This window comes from Zosterops lateralis, assembly GCF_965231275.1.
Source record: "Zosterops lateralis genome assembly, chromosome: 9".
In the NCBI taxonomy this organism is placed as follows: Eukaryota; Metazoa; Chordata; class Aves; order Passeriformes; family Zosteropidae; genus Zosterops; species Zosterops lateralis.
This window is the reverse complement of record NC_139769.1, coordinates 26,917,939-26,937,027: the sequence shown is the minus strand read 5'-3', so window position 1 is coordinate 26,937,027 and position 19,089 is coordinate 26,917,939. Positions and strand designations below refer to the sequence as shown.

Genomic DNA, 19,089 nt, shown 5'->3' with positions numbered 1-19,089 from the left:
AAAAAAATCCTAGAACCGTTGCTGACATGGAAAAATGGTTTTATAAAGCATTTGGATAGTTCTGACTGCGGCACATTCTGCCCTGTCCTGGTCTCGCTCAGCCCTTCCTGTCTCTTAGCAGTCACTTGCCAGTTTCTTGCTGTTTCCTTCCGCCCCCCATGTCCTTCCTGCCTCAAGCCTTGTGAACTCCAGGGAAGCAGGAAGTCCTTAACAACTCTTGTCCCATTGCTGTGTATCACCAACCTTTAGGAAAAGCATTCCTAAATGTGCTGGAAAGCTGAGACTGGCATGTGCAGCAGGGTGAGCCCTTGGCTCTGTGGCACAGCTCCCTGTGGACATTATCCTAAGGAACTGGAATTAGCATGCGCCCCCTTTGGACAGCGAACCTGCCAAGTCACTGTGCCCCGGTGCAACAGAGCTGCTGGTGACAACCGCGTCATAAAACCTGACACAGCAGCTGCTTCTTCCTGCAAACAGATCTAAGCTGCTGCTTAAGCGAACGGCTTAGGAAAATAAGCATCTTATTCCCAACTTCTTTTCTATTTCCATTTATTTTACAAGGCATCGTTCACACAATGATAACAAGGTACTGATCTGAACAATTCTGTAACAATTAAAAAAGTAAACATTTGTCGTGACCATGTACATTGAATTGCACTTTTAATAACAAGCATTACACTTATATTTCCATGTTGTACTTTATATAATACACGGATGTGTCTCCCAAGTGTTGGCAGTACTGAATGGTTCTCACTTGGAAGTCTGACCTCTCTAGGATGCTTTTCTCCTAACTCTTTAGGATTTGTGAACTTGGGACACACCCAGATCACAAAGGCAACCCCAAATCTGGAAAACTTCATTGTCATGGAGTCAAGGATTTGAAGCTGCTCTGTTTTCAGTGTGCTGGAGTGAATCCACCTTAATGGCAGACACAGAGGGAGATGGATTACACTGGATTAGAAACTTTTCTGCATTCATATGTCATCTTTTCCCAGGTCAAAGAAGCCAGAGAATCTTCTTCAATGGGAAAGCAGGAGTTCCCAAGGCTCAAGAGAGCTCCTGGCACAGCTTTTGAGGGTAGTACAGCAGAATTGCAAACCCAGGGATTACTGAAAGACAGAAATTGAGATCTGAAGAAAAATCTGGGAACATCTGCTGTGGTTTACATTGGTAGTACCATCCATGTATTATATAAAATACAGAAATAAGAGAAACTGTAAGGAAATCAGTACAGCCCAGGATTTTGGTGGTATCAAATCACGAATGAAATTTATGATACCAAATCCTTTTGATGTATTTATCCCCTTGTCATTCAGTTTCTTATATATTATTCTATATGTAAGATATAGTTCTCCAAAGATACATATATATTCCTTTACAGGTTAAATAAAAGCAAGTCCCACTGAATAAGAAAATAATAAAAAGTAATATCCTAATTCTCTACCCATTTTTTGTTTTTCAGGTAAAAATTGCATGAAATACATTCAGTAGCAAAGCCGTTGGGACCCAGGAGAAATGGAGAGCCCTGTATTCCTGGAGAATTGACCTGTATGTGTAAAGTCACAATCCTGAAATAAATTGTGTAGACTTTCTGACCTGGGAAAGATAAGGTCTTGATCAATGCTGAGCATTATTTATCCAGTTGCAAATTCCTTGCATTTCCCAAGAGCCACCTGTGGATTAGCTCAGTTCTAAAGGCTGCTGGGACACCTCCCCTAAAACCTGAGAGATCCAAACTTGAGCATTTCGTCATGTCTCCCCTTAGGGGTATTACCTGGAAGGAGCTAATGGGACAGTTCCCAGTAGGATACTAGCACAACAGACAGACAAATAATTTAGTTTTAACCTCTGTGCTTGCACATTTGGTGCAGCCAGCTCTTTGCACAGCAGCCCCTTCAGCAGCAGGGTCCAGCAGGGACAGGGAGTGCCTGTCAGCCACAGCAATCCCTCAGACCTGAAGGGAACACCTCTGCCCTCTCTTCACAATCAATCAGACATGACACTTAACTCTGCTTTTCTCCCTAGCAGCTGGAAAAAAACATCAGCACTGTAAGGTAAGAGTGCTTCTGGTTTCAAAGCCAAGGGTGTTTAGGCTTAGGAGATGATGCAGAAGTTGCCAATTATCCCTGAGTCTAACAGTAAATGAAAATCCTCTGAGTAAATGAAAATCACCTGATTACGGTTCTCCCACACATACAAGTAGTTTCATGGATTTCACTGCAGCTACTTAATAGAAGGAAGGGAACAGCCTTGTTTTGATCCTGTGGAGAAAGCATGGAATGTGACTTCCAAATTTTGATACTTTGGTGCCAGTAAATGCCGATTTTTATTTTCTCCTAAACTGGCACATTCAGTCAATGAGTGGCATCCTGGCCCTGAAGTCAATGGGACACTTCATGCTTTATGAAGGGGCTGAACTCCTGCAGTTCTTGACTTTTTATCTCCATCTCCCCTTGTAAATGGCTGGTTTTATTTCAAGTTGTTCTCAACAGAGTGGCAGACACCATCATTTACCTTTAAAGAATTTTCAAGGGCCAACTAAGAGAAGTAATTTAAAATGTCTAACAACAACAAAAAATACTGCTTACCTGTGCAAGCACTTTATCTTAGTTGTAGCAAATTAAATCCTTAATGGATAGGACAAGGGTGGGTTTGTCCCACTGGCAGTACTGAGTACATGGCTGACTACCTTTCCTGAGACTGGTTCTGTCAAACCCTAATGCAGATGCACCTCAGGGATTTTGCAGTTTCTTGGCTTCTCTATCCAGAGTATTTTCTGTCTTTTTTCTTTTTATTCCTCTCCAGGTACATTTAGAAACATAAACTAAGTGGAATAAGTCCTATTACTTTAGAATATTAAGCTTGGTTCACAAAGATAATACAAGACTAGTTCACAAATATACCATGTAACTAAATCAGCCTTGCTTCATTTAGCCTGTAAAGTGTTACAGTCAAAGGAAAACCAACTTTTTAAAGTGAAAAGAAGAACTTTTTTTTTTTTTTTGCCTCCCATATTGGGCATCTCAGGAACAGATTATAGTCCAACAAAATAAAAGTTGTAGTAAAAATATTCTTTGGAGGGTTTTTCCTAATCAAAGTAAAGACTTTATTTCAGAATGGTGCATTCTCAATAAAATTTAAAAATAGGTTTTAGTTCCACATATATATATATATATAAAATTCAAATTAATTTTAATAAAAGTTTGATCTGAACACATAGTTTACTACAGACTCAGGGAAAAAAGGTTGATCACTCCAGACTTAGGAGCTATATTAGCTGTTCCAGTGCCACATGGAAACAACAGTTTCAGTGAGACTTTGATGATGTTTCCTGCTGAAAAGCTGAACAATAAGCCAGCTATCCCTGACAAATCCACCAAGGATATGTGTGTAGGCAGTTCTGTCACACAGAGATGTCTTTTCTTGCAGGAATCTAAACTTCCCAGTAGCATCTATAGTCAGCAGATAGAATTTTAGCCTGCCTGGTTTAATCATGGAGTCCTGCTCCTTTCCTTCATTCTGAATCTTCCTCAAGATGCCAAAAAGCTATTTTCTTACTCTTTCAGTAATGCTGAGAAGATGCAGTTTCCACCTAAATATTACTCTTCCAAATGCTAAAAATGCAACCTTGGATCTACAGCTTTTAGGGTCATTGCTTTCTGAAACTTCCTTTGGGTGAGGTAAGCCAGCTTCCATCCTTACAAGGGTTTGAAATCATCATGGCTAGCAGGTAGCAAATGTGGTTTTGTTCCTGAAACTCAACTCCCAAAGTCAGAAAGCAGCTACACTGAGAAAATGGATGTTGTGTCAAAGCTCATTCTGTGAAACCTGGTGACCTCATTTACCAGTTCCTTTTTGATCAGCTTGGAAAGACTCACTCCCATGATCCGTTTGCACTCATTGGACCCTTTGAGGTGATGTAACTCATTCACGTGACAAAAGATGAACTGTAGGGGGATAAATCCACACACATCTCTTTTGTTGTTGTTAATTATCTCCAGTACATACTACAATAAGGACAAGGGACAGGACTGTACAATGGGGAGTTGGAGGGGTGAGCAGAAGTGAGCTCTTAACTCATCTGCTCAGGGAATCACAGCCTAACACACTTCCTTAATCATTCTTACTGAACTTTTCCAATCATGGTTTCAAATCCACTTGTAAGTATCATTTAAGACAAATGAAATGAGAAATTCAGACACTTGTCAAATAACCAGTTTCCCTCATGGGCACAGTACTCTCAAATGCAACAATCAGATGTTCACCAGATATCCTTAAATGTCACTTCAGATTTATTATGAATTCAGATTCACATTCTGAATGTGAAGCGGAACTGGTAAGTGAATGACTAACACTGGGTTTAGTCAGTCAGGAGAATGGAAACATTTATGCAAATATTATGAGCAAGACAGGGAAAAGGACCTTTGATAACATTTGCAAAAGAAATACCTTCTGGTTTTTCCCCTTTTCTTCGTCATTGCATTAATAATTCCAGATAATCACTGCTCTTGAAGGTACATTTTAAAATATTAAAGTGTTTTAATCCCTTATTCTTAGAAGACAGAATTGTGTCAGGATGGTGATTATATTTTGATCTCTACTTCTATCAGCTGACTGCCTTTTAGAACCTTTCCTTTGGCACTGGTAACATTAAATTGGTACTACCCTGTTGAAAATAATTCACAATTATGCTTGACAACAAAGCACAAGATGGGTATTATTAAATTTTATTGTACAAAACCGACAATGTATGGCATTCCTTAGAATTAAAAAAAAAAGATCAAAACAGAACTAGTGTCCCTGGAAAAAATCTTGTAAATGGAACAATTAATACACAACATTTAGTCCAGCAATGACATTTACCTGCAAGACCATCTTCAGACATGACACGTATAATTAAAAAAATATTCCATCAGTTCAAGCAATAGTTTAATTTTCCATGAAATAAGATTTCTATGAACACTTTATGTTTAGTCAGAACAAATGCTTTTGAACTTTCTTACCTTAAGAGATATAAAACAACCAGACAGGTTCTTCACAAACAAAGATGTCTACCCCACAGGGAAGTCTAGGGCTTGTATTCCACTTGAAAACACTTGTTTTTATAAAAATAAGTAATACTAACAAAGTGTTTCCTAACCAAACACTTCTAGCAAACAGATCTTGTTTCTGTGGTATTTTATTCATCAGTGCAGCACAAACCTCCTGGGTGTTTTATTTGATACCTCATTTCTGTGTCAAATTTGGAATCTGAATATAGACCCAGGGCAAGGTTTTCATTACTTTTATTCATAAAACCTACCCTTTATTGCACAGGATTTACAAAAGGTCAAAACCATGCAAGGTCTCCACTCTGCTTTGCAGCAAAAACATCAAATAAGTGTCAAAATGGTTCTCCCTTTATCCCAGTGGAGGGAATTATTCCTTGGAGTTCTTAATATAAACAGGAATTAAAAAAGGGAACTAGGGAACTTTTTGTTAAATTCCAGTTGAGCTGTAAATAGCCTTTAAATAACAGTGTTACAAAAACTGCACCGCTTGCATTTCTGAAGAAAAACCAATCCAAACTAAGAAGTTGTAAGGGAAGCTCATAGCAATTGTACCAGGAGAGCACAAGCCTGTCTTTGCTATGGCCTAAGCTTTACAAAAAGTGCTTCTCTGCAGGACACAGTTGCTGTGATAAACTGCTGAGATGGTCCCAGGGCCCAAGTTATCCTCAATGTCTTACACTGTGCTTTCTAGGGAGAGATCATGCTGCAGTACTGTACATTTTCCATTCTGTCTCTTCCTCCAGAAGAAGAAAAACCTTCTATGCAAGACAAAAATAATTTCAAATTAGATGTGTATTAAAGACCTAGTTTTGAAATATTTAACATCTAGTCATATAAAATAAAGTGTAAAAGTATGAAGGTATCAGAACGTGGCTTTCAGCAAGGCAGTATGGGAAGTAGGAATTCAACATAAACCAGGACTTTTTTTTTTCTTCCCCTTTGCAAAGGGTCACATCAGAAAACAAATGAAAAACACCGAAGAATTTCACTTCAAGCCTGCACTGCTGCCTCACTGTCCTTTGCCCAGGAGGAGAGACCAGTGGAAGAATCCTCCAAGGTTTCAGGGGTGTTTGTTCCTTGTGCTCTGGTGCCGGCCGCGGCTGGAACTATGTGCTGCCCTCTCTGGGGGGCGCGGGCGGCTGCGGCTGCGGCGCCGCCTGTGTGCCCGTGGCCGTTTTGATAGAGTTCAGCGTTTTGCTAAACCAAGAGTTTTTGGCAGCCTGGATTTCGTTCATAAGGGCTCCTCTCTGGTGCTCCAGCTCCTAAGAAAGCAGAATAGTCAGAATTGATCAAGACCTAATTAATTAACAAAGAAGCATCTTCACACTAAGTCCCTGCAGTCCGGCACTTCCCTTGCAATCTCCCAGGCACTGGGGAGAGAAGACATTCAAACTGCTGGAACAGCACAAGATATTTAGACACACAATTAATATAATCTTTTTCTTTTTAAGCCAGAATTTTTTCATGAAAGTTCAGCTATACAAGCATGCAGGTATGTGCTCCTTTTTGGAACAATTTTTTGCATGATTCAGAGTAATTCTGGACTGAGCATGAGGTTAAGGTGACCACCCTGCTGTACTTGGATGCTCCTTACCTGAATTTTGCACTTGGCTTCCACAAGCTGCAGTTTGGTCTGTGCAAGCTCCAGCTCCATCTCCCTCAGTTGCTTCTTCAGTGCATCCTTCTCATCATCTGTTTCGACGCCTTTGTTGTCCGTGCTTACAGGAGGCACCTTCAGTGCCCCCTCCTTGCTGAAAATCTCACTGCAGTGTTTGCAGGCCATCACTTTACCCTGAAATACCCAGAAAGCGCATTCTTAATCCATGTTACAGGAGCTGCTCTACCTCCTGGAAGAGCCATTTTATTTGTCAGACTGCCTCAACCTCAAACCATCGAGTACTGCAGCTTTTACAATTGGCATGAAAGGAATTTGAGTAGTTCATGAACAATTTCCAGGGTATGTTAACCAGTATAAAAATTCCTAAAATCTACGTAACATGCTCTAAGCATGGAGACTTTGCTCTTATATTAGAATCTTCTTGCTACCAAAGATTTGTAATATTTATGCCAGCAAAACTCAGAAGAGTAAATTAAATCTGAGTAGATGAAACAGCTGGCTTGGCTTGCACAGACTAGACCAGGATATTGAGCTATTTCAGCAGAATATAGGAATGTCAATCCTAGAATTATGTTATTATCAATAACATTAAAAAGTCACTAAAAAGCAAAAAATCCAGTTCAGCTTGAGTACTGAAGAAATATGTAGAAGCTACAGCAGAGGGTAAACAACTCTGCCTACTCAGAATTATTATTGTTGTTATTATTATTATTACCACCTATCAGGAATGTTTACGTCTTATGTAGGTGTTCCTTATTAAGGGGTGTAGAGAAGGTAGAGGAACTCCTGTGAATATTCTGGGGATAGCCCTAGCTGTGTCATTTGGTTTAATCATTTAGACCAATTCTACTTAAATTACAGAAGCCCAAATGTAAACTTTGTCCAATCTGGCCAATTACAATCCCTCTGCTGTGCACACTTGAGAAACAACATGTTTTGTCTTCTAGAGAGTCTTCTTTTTTTTCCCCAGTTAATCAAAACATCCAAGTAAATACTGTTTTTCTACATTTTTAACCAGAAGTATCTATTTTAACAGCAAAAAGAAAAGCCAAGTACTAAGTGCACTTCAGTTTGAGAGTTCCACACTGTCTGATTCAAGATAAGGAACACTGAAAGGAAACAAACCCTTTCCTTGTTTACATCTGCTGAAAAATGCATGTGGGGCCACTGATGTACTTTAAGACACAGTTCAGGTTTTGTTCTGTATCCCTGGCATTCAGCAACACTTGTGTTAGAAATATCCCCCAAGTAGAGACTTTGTTCTCACCTTCACAACTTCCAGTTCATCTTTACTGGCTGCTTGTTGTTTTTCCAGCCTGGTGCTCAGCTGGGAGCAAATCTGGAGCAGAGAAAACAGTCTCTTAGCTCAAGTTAAAAAGCTGTGCTTTTTAACAATGGCTTTTGCCAGAACCAACATTTCTTAAATTCTGCCTCACTCAGGGATAATCATGTCCCTGTAACAACTCCACTGTTGCTGCTAATGATAAACCCAGCAGTGTTCAATACAGACCCAGAACACAGAGACAGGGACATTTCATGGCTGAGTTGGTTTATGATGTTTATACTGCATTATGTCACAGAGTACAGAAGCATTCACCCTACAAGACTAAAATTAGCTGAAAGACAGGTTATTCCTGACTACCTGATTAGGAGACTATTAGGAAAGCCACAAGAAGATTTATGACAAATTACAACAACATTGCTCTCCAAAAGCCTGAAAGGTGGAGCTCATTTGAAGGATGAAATCTGCAATGCTGAAAATTCAGTTCTCATAACAAGATGAAAGAAGAAATATGAGAGAGGGTCTCTGGAATGGTACCTGTTTATACTCTGCAATAATGGCTGTGGTTTTCTTGATCTCAGATTCTGCCTTCTCCAGCTGCTTCCTGAAGACTTCCTTCAGCTAGGAATTGAAGGAGAGAAGTTACACAGTACGCTGACAGAACTTCTCAAATTCAGATTTTTTTCTTTGTGTCTTGCTGTGTTTACAACAGCTCTACAGCTGCTTCTTATGAAATTCCAGTTCTCAGACAATTGTCTGATTTACTCTGTTTACAAATACTGATTGTATCAGTGATAACCAAAACGTCTGTACTGTGACCCTTTATCCCTGGTTAGAGAATTCTCCTGTAACTTAATTCCCATTCTGTGTTAAATGGTGGTACATCATGGCCCACAGAACACAAAAAAGTGCATTACTATTAACTGGGGTTTACTGATTTAGTTTTTGTTTTTCTGCACACTGTCACAGCAGGTTTGGCCAGATTGTTTGTTTGGAGATGGAATAAGAGGAAGAATCTCTCAACACTATCACTCTCATCTCCATAACAGGAGAAAAAAAATCTGTTTGGGTCTATGTCCCTGAATGAAAACACAGCTAACTCATCTCTCCTCCAGAATCACTCCACTTGAAGAGCCCTTTCAGTAGGAAAATGCCTCACTGCCTTACTTATGGCAAACACAGAGCTCCATTTTAGAGAGACACAACAAATTAACATTAATTGCTGCAGTCACTGTTGCCCAATAGCAAAAATAAAAATCAGGGTATCACTTTCAAAATGTACATGTTAGATATGTGGGGTTACAGAACGAAGACTGAGTATGAAGCCAGGTCTAGTCAGCAAAATTCTCCCTGTCCCCACCCCTGTTCTTCTGCTGTTGGGTCTAGCTTCAGGCAGGAACATTGTTTAAGTGATCCAGCAGCTGAATCCAGAATGGGCTCTAATAAGGCAACAACTCCTCCAGCTCCTTCATTTAGATATTTAAGAGGTCTGATCATATCTCCTTAGCTGAGATTGCTCACCACTAGTGACAACAATTGTTACAATATTTAAAAGAGGATAAGCTATGAAAAACTAAACATTCAAAGCTCAAGTAAAGAAAAATGCTGAAAACTGTATTTTGGGGAAAAAAATTACCCTGGCACTATAAACTTTTGATTGAAACTGCATCTTGAGGACAGAATCCTTTTCTCAATTGCAACACATCCACACTTTCCTGCATATCATTTTTCTCGCATTTACTAATTAAATGGGAAAAACTAGAGAATGCCTCACCTGAGCAGTTTCTTCTTCCTGCTTCCTCTTCTCTTCCTCAGTCTCCACCAACTTCTGTTTGGTCACGAGAAGTTCCTTGTTCAGAACATCTGCTTTGTCTTCAGCCTAGAATCAGAGACACTTGTGTAAACCAGATGTTATCTGTGCCAGTACAAACACTGGGATACACAGCTCAGAAATACACTGGGTTCAGGTTTTAGCATTGCCTTTTCCTGCCCTCTAATGGCTCACATAACTTTTTGATATGAAATTCCCTTTTCACTTAGCCATTTACTGAATTATTTCACTGTGTTTCAGCAGCTTTGCAAAAGGACCCTTTGGCCAGTTGTTTACCTATGCCCAGATGACACAAAAAGCAGATACTACGTCCTAGCACAAACAGTAATGTATAGAATATTTTTGTTGGCGCAGTATTAAGCTAAGTGAGAGCAGCATGATTTACCTCCTGTGTAACTTCAAATAACTCACTCCATTTTTTAATCTGTGAGCAGGGAAAACATAACTGTAAAGTATTTAGGTGTCTGCGTTGTACCCTACAGTGTTCTGGCAAAGACAAGTGTGAGTGACAAACAGGACCACCAAATAAAATGGTTTATTGATACCAGTAAGTATTATGTGAAGAAACCTGATAATTGAGAATACAATTTCCTCTGGAAGGACCAAACTTGTGGTGACACATACTGGGAATGCTTTGTTTTTGTGAGCACTGCCCTCACCGATGATGAAGAGAGAAATGTATTTCTGGATTTATTCTGTGGGCCTCCGCAGCTGGGAAATACACATGGCATCTCACCACCCTTCCTGTTCAGTAATGAGGCCCAGGGCAGGAAATGGTTGTGGCCAATTACCACTGACTCTGCTGAAATTACAGGAGGGAAAAGAGCACTGGAAACAAGGAACCACAGAGAACTTGGGTCTGAGCTGAAGTTTGGTGGTATCAGTTTATCTTTCTGCCACAGTAATTGTGATTATTGAGGATATTAGTGGTGTTTGCAGGCAGCAGAACCAGCTTCACCATCTCTGTGACTGAAGAGATAGATTAAGGATTTCTTCATTGCTTAGTGTGTATAAAGCTGTATGAGAGAAAGGAAAACAAAGAGTCCAAGAATGGAAAACTCATGAGATTAACATCTTAGAACAAAAGAACTTGGGGATTCGTTGGTATTTTTGATGAAAGACCTGTTTAAGATATGCTTTGAAGGAACTACAGATCTTTCCTCCTTTCTTGTGTTCATTCTGGTTTCTCCAAGCACCTGCAGTGCACAGAGAGAGGGTTGAATGTGTGGTTCTCTGAAAATCATTGTCTCTGAGGCAAAGGGCTCTGAAGGCTGCTGCCCTCCATATTCCAGTCTCCTCAAGGAACACCAGCAGTTATCAGTGAACACCCAGGAGCCCTCTGAATTTTTGATGCTGTGCCACTTCATTATCTCTGGATTTTGTTGGCTGTACTAAAAGTGCTGTGAAAAACAGATCCACTCAGACATTTTGCATTGCAGCTTCCCTTGAAACTGGTTTTCCAAGAAGTGTATGGTACCTTTTTCAAGGAAATGTTTGTTTTTAGCCATCTGCCTAAAGATTATGGCCTATGATGCAATCAGTCTGGGGCAGGCCCCACTGAATGGCGTGTGGAAATCCAGCCGAGTGCAGCTAAGAGTGAGGTTTGTCAGGAAAATAAAGGCAGAAATAATTATACTTTTAATGTGTTCATGCTCTCACTTGAGGAGCACAAAGCAGGGCTCCCAAACTGCTGTTGCCAAGGCTGAGTTGGGCCCCAGCTCTGTTCACACTACCTGGTCCAGGTCATTCCGTAAGGCGATTTTGCTTGTGACAAGCTCATGGGCAAGGTCATCGTTCTCCTGCTCCAGCCTCATGCTTGCTTCCTGCAGCCTGCGGTTCTCCCTCTGTGGAAAGAAAGGAACAACCAGGAAACAAAGTTAATCCTGACAAAGAGCAACCGGCAAGTGCACGGTGTGTGTAAAACACTGAGAAGGAGAGAGTGCACACTGAGACAGGACTGCTGCTCTGGGAAACAACAGTGAATTAAGCCAGCAGTGCAAATGCAGCTATTCCTTCCACTCACATCCCGCTGGTTTGTGTTGTGTAAGGGACACACTGATTGTAGCGTTTCCCTGTCAAAAGTAAAACACTGACCTCTCCACAAAAGCACTTAGTTTCTGCTTGCTCATCATCTAAAGAAATCAGGCAGATAAAATCCCACCCAGCAGCAGTGAACTAGGACCAATTAAGAGTTACTCATAATAATGCTTCCAATCAAAGCAGAAAGATGTCCTGCTCCACTTTACAAAATTCTGTCTGCAGGGATCCATAAAAATAGTACATTTGTAGGCGATGCAGTGCCAACTTCCCATCTCCTGCAGGACCAGCAAAGAACAGCATTTAGCAGGGAACTCCATACAGCTCATACATCCTGTGTCCCCATTTGTGCCCTTCTCTGTGACTTGTGCCACTGACACCAGTGTGGACTTTACAGGGCCAGCTGGAGAGGGGAGCTCATCTCCAGCACCTGCTGGGGCAGTGACAGCAACACCACATGGACAACTCTTGCTTCACTGCCCTCCCTACCCATTCCACACAGGCAGAAATCACTGTCTGGAGCATTAACCACAGAAGGTGAAGGAACAGGAGAATGAACAGCAATAATTCATGTCTTTTAGAAATTTGTTGTTCTAGAGTTGAGAAACGGAACCATATTCAAAAGATGCCTGTGGGTTAGTGGACTTGTAAGGCTTCAGCATCAAATACAAATCCTCATTTTCAGAAGAACACAGCCAGGTGGGACAGACAGAGGTACCTTCCTCCAAATGGATTTTAAGAGGAAAAAAAAAACTGTGCTGGCTTTCTGTCACTGTGTACCTTTCATACCAGAACAGGCTGCAAAGGGAAATCTCTGCACTATGGAAACTGAAGGAAAAAACACCACATTCATAAAGAAACTCACAGGTGGAAGAACAATAATCTCTATGCTGAGATTTCAAAAACTACTTGTTTTCGCCTGAAAGGTAACTTATGTTCTCCAAAACAAAACAGTAGAAGTTTAAATACACCAGTAAAAGTCAATGATATATAATAATATATATATTAGCACTTCAAAGGTTTTCCAAGAGTTGTTCAGTAAATGCAGTCTTACAAAATGTGGTTTCTTGCATAAGTACATTATTCACCTGTTTTCACTTCTTCCTACTCATCAGCTACACTCAGATATCTTTTTCTTTCCAAACTCACAACTATGAAGTTACAATTTCCACTTCTGTTGCAAGGAGATTTTGCATTTTGGTCTTAAACAAAAACAGGAGCTCTAAGAGGATGCAAAAGAAAAAAAGTCTCTTATGTGTGGGAACTTCCTCTGTGGGAGGAAGTCAAACCTCTACAAATTTTCTCTCCTTAATGTGACCCTATTGTGTAACTAGAATAGGCGCTGCCCAGTACAGGGAAGTAAGTTGGTTTCCCTTCCAAAAGATTGTACTTTGAGTAACTTGTTTTTTTACAGAAGCTAAATAAAATGCTTTTGTCTTAACACAGTTTAAATAACCACTGCTAAAACACACACAACTTTGGGGATCTTTCTTAGTTTAAATGCACTGTAGTCTGTTTGGGACAAGGAATTTTAAAAATTAAAGTAAAATTTTTCTGTAAACATAATGTAAGCTTTAAAGTGTAAAACCAAATAGAAGTTAATAACAGTAATACTAATAACAATCTCTAAGACATCTTTATTCCTGTATTTCGTTCAGACCATCTCAGAAATGCTGACTTTTATAGACACAGCTCTGCAGGTTGTCAGAAAGTGACCTGAATTCACCTAAAACTTGAGACCTGAGCTGGACCAGGTTCTGCAGCACCAATTCCTTGACACAGCAATGTTGCTTAGGGGAAGAAAGCAGCAAATCCTTATGACTTTCATAAAATAACCGAGTTGGCTTTACCATTTTTTCTATGTCTTTGCCAGAAGCTCTGGTGTCTACAAAGCAAGGCACGCAGTGTGAGGTTGAGAGTTCCTGCTTTGCATTCACAGACAAGTGGGTAAGCAAGCTCCGTGCTTGGAAATGCACTATCCTCCTCTTAAACTACAACTGACATGGCATGCTGGTAGTGAGTTAAAGATCTCTTACCTTGGGCATCCAGTCAATAGCTAAAAGATGTTTTTAGCTCGTTCACCAAAATCTCAATGTCCAGCTGAGAGGTTCCCACAGGGCCACCTTTACTCTTCCTCCACCCAGGGCAATATGCCCGATTAGCTGGTTTGTCTTTTCCAGCTCCTCCCCCCAGGTCTAGCAGTGTAAAACTGCCTCCCTTCTCAGGAGGAAACTCTTAAGTCTGCCTAAGCCTAAATAAAAACTAACAGGATACAGCAAAGACAGAAAGAGCAGACAGCACTCTTCATGTGTAGTAAATGTTTTCCATTGGCTGTGAAATATTTAGTTTTATGAAATATGCTCACAATGACAAAGTTCAACTGATGGAGCTGGTCTGTTACAGCAGGACTCACATCAGAGGCAGCATTCTGTAACTGGCATCAGCCAACTAGTCAGACCTGCTAGCTGTCCCTGGTGTAAACAGACAGCTTCCTGCCTCCTCTCCACAACACTGAATTTACTATGACAACCATTTCCTTCTCCTCAGTACTGCTCAGTTTCTACTGTCAGTAAAATAACAGATCCCCCTTTCCCAAATTCCTCCTCCTGGTTACAAAAGGTGGCTGGTGAACTCAGGTTAGCTTTTAAAAGGAGGATACTGCATTTCCAAAGAGGACAAACAACGCTGATACACACAAATACAAATCAACTTACCTCCTGTAAAGTCATAGACCAAATACTGCTTTCAACCATTGGTGTAGACAGTGAAAAGAGGATATAAAGAAATTTCTAATACAAAAAAAAAAAAAAAGTTGCTTATTCTTCAAAGTGTTTTTTGTTACGAGTTTTAGGAGAGATACTCCCTTCCATCACACGCTGGGTGGAAAGAAGATGGCAAACTTGAAAGCAGGAGGCGAGCCTCAGGTCAGGGTGACTGAAAGGCTGAACTCCACCCTCTGCTCCCTTCCAGGCTGTACCAAGGAGCAATTCCTGAGGAGATTAGTGGCCATGATGCATCCTCTCTCTCTGTGCTGTACTCAAGTGGGGCGTAATGAGTCACCAAACCTCTTTAAGCAATTCTGTTCCTGTTCAGCAACACCCTGTGCTGCCTTTGGCTCGGGGAGAGTTAGTTTTCCTCATGGTGGTTAGTAGGTTTTGGGTTTGTGCTGGAAAAGGTGTTGATAGGATAGAGGTGGCTTGGTTGTTGCTGAGCAGGGCTTGCAGAGAGCCAAGGCCTTTTCTGCTTCTTGCACCTCCTCAGCAGTGAGGGAGCTGGAAGGAGACACAGCTGATCCCAACTGACCCCGAGGGTTAGTCCAGACCATACAGCACCACACCATATATGAGGATGTAAAGCAGGGAGAAGAAAGAAGAGGGGAACTTTGGAGTGATGGCATTTGTCTTCTCAAGTCACTGCTGTGTGTGATGGAGCCCTGCTCTCCTGGAGATGGCTAAACAACTACCAGCCCGTGGGAAGGGGTGCCTGAGTTGGTTGGCTGGTTTTGCTTTGCTTGAGCACACAGCTTTTGCTTTGGCTACTGAACTGTCTCCATCTCAACCCATGAGTTCTGTCACTACTACTCTGGTGACTGTCTCCCCCATCCCACCCACCTGTGGTGCAGTCAGCAAGGGGCTGCCTGAGCTTCTGGCTGGGTTAAATCAAGACCTCCAAACCCCAGATCTCTGGGTGTGAACAGATCCTCAATGACGGAATGGAAACAATGATTAAAACTCACTTTCTGGATGTGAGCAAACTGAGGTCTTCATAAACCCAGTGGAAAGGGCTCTTGGTATCATAGAAGCTCCAAAGGAAAATCCTATGAACCTCCATCTAGAAACCCAAAAACTTTTTACAGCAAGTGATCCAGGAAAGCCTCTTGTGGTAGGCAACACAGGGGCTCCTGGAGGCAGTTGTATTTTCTGTTTGGTGACTCTAGAGAAGCATTACCCAAAGTGCCCCAGCACACTTTTTAAAGAAACAACAGACAGAAGTCATCATGATTTTCCTCATGATGGTTAACATTCAGTTGCCACGACTGAATAAAAATGACCAATTTTTGCTTCTCCTTCAAAACACAGAGAAGGCTATTACATCCACATTAACACATTTATTCACACAACTTCTCCATTGCACAAGGAGGCTGACATCTGCTTGCAAAAGTCCAGCCCTTCTTTGTACAACTATATATCCTCCTTATTTTAAATTAATTCCCAAGCTCACTTCTGGAAATTTCTCAAGTCAACCCAAATCTTGTTAGGGGAGGCGTTCTCAAACACAGAAATAAAACTCCATAATATTTAGAAAAACATCAACCTGAACTTTATTACTATTTTTCTGCATATGCAACTCACTTTTCTTCCTACTTCTACAGGGAATTTGTAATTTATTTAACTAAAAGTTATGAAATTTGGTGACAAAAATTTAGAACATATTTCACTTTTGCACCTTTTAGAAATCTGACAAAGATGTGATAATTTGTTATAAGCAATGGAAAATAAAGCGAAAACATGTCCAGAAAACCCTGCAGTTTTTGTAAATAATACTTGTAAATACAGAAGGAAACAAACACCAAAAAACATGGCACTCTTTAATACTGTTCTTTTGGTAAGTCAAATGACAACATGTAAAATACGTGCTGGGCAGGAACTGCAGCATGTTTAACACAGCTGATGGGAGCACATGGATTCAACCTGTCAGGCAAACACAACTGGTTACTGGGCCAGACACTGCAAACCCAGCCCAGCTCACTCCCCTCCAAGGGACCATCGAGGCGTTTCCTCTCAGGGCTGTGTCACAGGGAGTGTCTTCCTCACACATCCTTCACCACTGCAGCTCTCAAGGGCCCGTGTCTCTGTGGGCCAGACAAATTTCTGCTGCTAACAAAAACTCTAAAAACTATAAAAACCATCAACTCATTGAAAGCTCTTTTCCTTCTTGGCCCATATGAGGAGCAATCCAAAGGGATTTCTAATCCAGTGATCCCATCCAAGAAACATCCCCTTCCTAGGCAGCAAAACCCTCCCTTTGTTTTGGGGAGAGAAACTGTAAAATTCACAAGTTGTAGGGCTGTGGGGCACAGCCCACAGAGCAGGAGCTGACAGCAGTGCTGTGCTTGTAGGCAAGACTGGCTGTTGTCCTTTCTGGAGGCCAGCCTGGCTGGTGGGAGCCCTGCACAGGTGCTGCCCAGCGAAATGCATCTCTGACCCCAGGGGAGCTGCACGGGAGGCTGCAGAGCACTCCCCTAAAGGACAAACAAAAAGCAAGGCTGGCTCTCCACGTGCTGCCTGGGAGAATCCACACAGGTGACATTTTCCCGCTGCCCTTTGGAAACACTCCTGAAATGTCAGTTCCTACCAACCTTAACTTCACATATCAATAAAATCTAACAAGCAAGACAAGAAACAAAGAACATTTACAAGCATTTTTCCATGACACCCATCAACTGAAGAATATGTCCAGACTTTGAAGTTAATGTGCAACCTATTACAGGGACTCACTCTCTAATCACAGCATCCTTAAGAGGATCAGATCCAATCCAGCTTAATAAAAAAAATCCACAGTGAGTTTCAAAAGCACAAGCCAAAACCCTGGGCTGTGATCTTGACTGTGACAGTGACTCACATCAACAGTGGCCCAAGAGTCACTTCCTATATCCTCATTTGCAGCTTGGGATAATGTTCTTTACCATCCATTGACCAGGATCAACTAGCTAATGCACTTCCACTGAGCTTTAAAGAACCCTTATTTGTTTTCTAAACATTATTTTAATTCCACAGTACTATAAGCGAACCACTAGAAAAAATACTTAAAATTTAATCAGCAGCCAGTTTGGTTTTTTCCAAATAGGTCACACTTGCTATTGGCTCTCAGCAGCTACAGCACTTCTATGTCTAATAAACAGTAAAATCTCCACCCTTTGACAGCAAAAAACCTAGACTTAAAATATAATTTTCTCACAGACAAATGCTTGTTAAAAAAAAAAAAAAAAAAAAAAAAAAAAAAAAAAAAAAAAAAAAAAGAGTCAGTTTGACTTCATACCTGTAAATCTTCTTTGTCACATTTATGAATTAAGGCACTCTCACACCACAGGCTTCCATACTCTGGTTTTCTCACTGTGGTGCACTTTTGTTATGTTTACAGGCCATGCCAAGCCTGTTGCAGTCTGTGTGATCATTCACCACTCCACACTCCTGACAGGCTCCACAACAACCGCAATGGCACTTAACATATTAAGGCACAATGAAGAACGAACAGCAGGAAAACAGCACAAGGATACGTGAGAAATGTCAGTTCCCAGCTATCCTGGGCAGTGGGCAGTAAAGTGCTTCACCCCTGACAGCTTCACCTAGAGCAAACTGAATTGTTCCAAACAGAGTGAGGAAAAACCAGATACTTTACATTCAGTGAAGTCAGTGCCCAGAGGCAGAGCCTCCAGCACACACAATCTGTGGCAACAGAATGTAGCTGTGACAATGAAAGCAAATACATTGTAAAGATAAGCAAAGCTGACCCAAAATTGAAGAACTGTTCCTTTTTTGTGAACTATCAAGCTATCATATTAACAACTGAACCTTCTTTCTCTGCTCCTTTGAAGAATATCCATCACTATTAATTCTATTGCAGCAGTACCTCGGGACCCCAGGAGAGCTCTGGGTCCCACCATAACAGGTATTATCTTAACAAAAAATTACTGAAGCTTGGTATAAACAGGAATGAATAGTAAGGATCGTATCAGCCAAGGAAGAGTTCATCTTCCAAAGTCTCTGTGGATGCCACTGCACACAGCTTGCACTAGAACAATGTGTATTTTCTCCTTTCTGTCTCTGCAGCTGAATCACCCTTTATTTCTGCGGCTCATGAAGATCTCCCGTAAAAGTGCAACAGCAGGAGAGTTACCTACAAACATATAAACTGAAAGAAGAAAAATATTATATGTGGCTACTTGCAGATGTCTTAAGAGTTACAAATTGTGACTGAAATGTTCTTGGAAAAAAAGGCTAAGTCCAAAGCTTTAAGGTGCTTATTCAAGAAAGGGGATGAGTACACCTTCACTTCCCTAAGGTCTGCATTGGCAATCCCAGGGAGGTGAGCACGGTACACACACCTCTCCTTAACTGCTGGAGACAGCTCAATCCTGGTGGGATTCACCAAATTCCCACAGCGCATCTCCCTACCTTATATCTGTCCATAGGATCCTCCTGCTGCAGCTGGCTCTCTCGCATTGTTTGGTACTCTCTCTCATATTTCTTCAGCTTTTTCGTTGGCACCT

At 41.1% G+C, this 19,089-nt stretch overlaps 1 protein-coding gene across 11 annotated transcripts in view; it reads right to left on the bottom strand.

The window, feature by feature from the left end:
* Positions 1-3,218: 3,218 nt before the first annotated feature.
* Positions 3,219-19,089, bottom strand: part of RABGAP1L (RAB GTPase activating protein 1 like) — a 228,283-nt gene continuing 212,412 nt past the window's right edge. For 5 of the 11 annotated variants that reach the window (XM_083867620.1, XM_083867625.1, XM_083867624.1 and 2 more), the window contains exons 20-26: positions 18,995-19,087; positions 11,516-11,626; positions 9,726-9,830; positions 8,489-8,572; positions 7,937-8,008; positions 6,646-6,843; positions 3,219-6,313 (exon numbers count right to left, since the gene is read on the bottom strand). In XM_083867620.1, coding sequence (XP_083723746.1) covers positions 6,158-6,313; positions 6,646-6,843; positions 7,937-8,008; positions 8,489-8,572; positions 9,726-9,830; positions 11,516-11,626; positions 18,995-19,087 — 819 coding nt within the window. In that variant the 3' untranslated portion in view covers positions 3,219-6,157. Of the gene's footprint in view, positions 6,314-6,645; positions 6,844-7,936; positions 8,009-8,488; positions 8,573-9,725; positions 9,831-11,515; positions 11,627-13,855; positions 14,077-15,145; positions 18,732-18,994; positions 19,088-19,089 lie in introns of those variants that run through there. The other 6 variants (XM_083867630.1, XM_083867628.1, XM_083867629.1 and 3 more) reach the window with 4 other exon arrangements.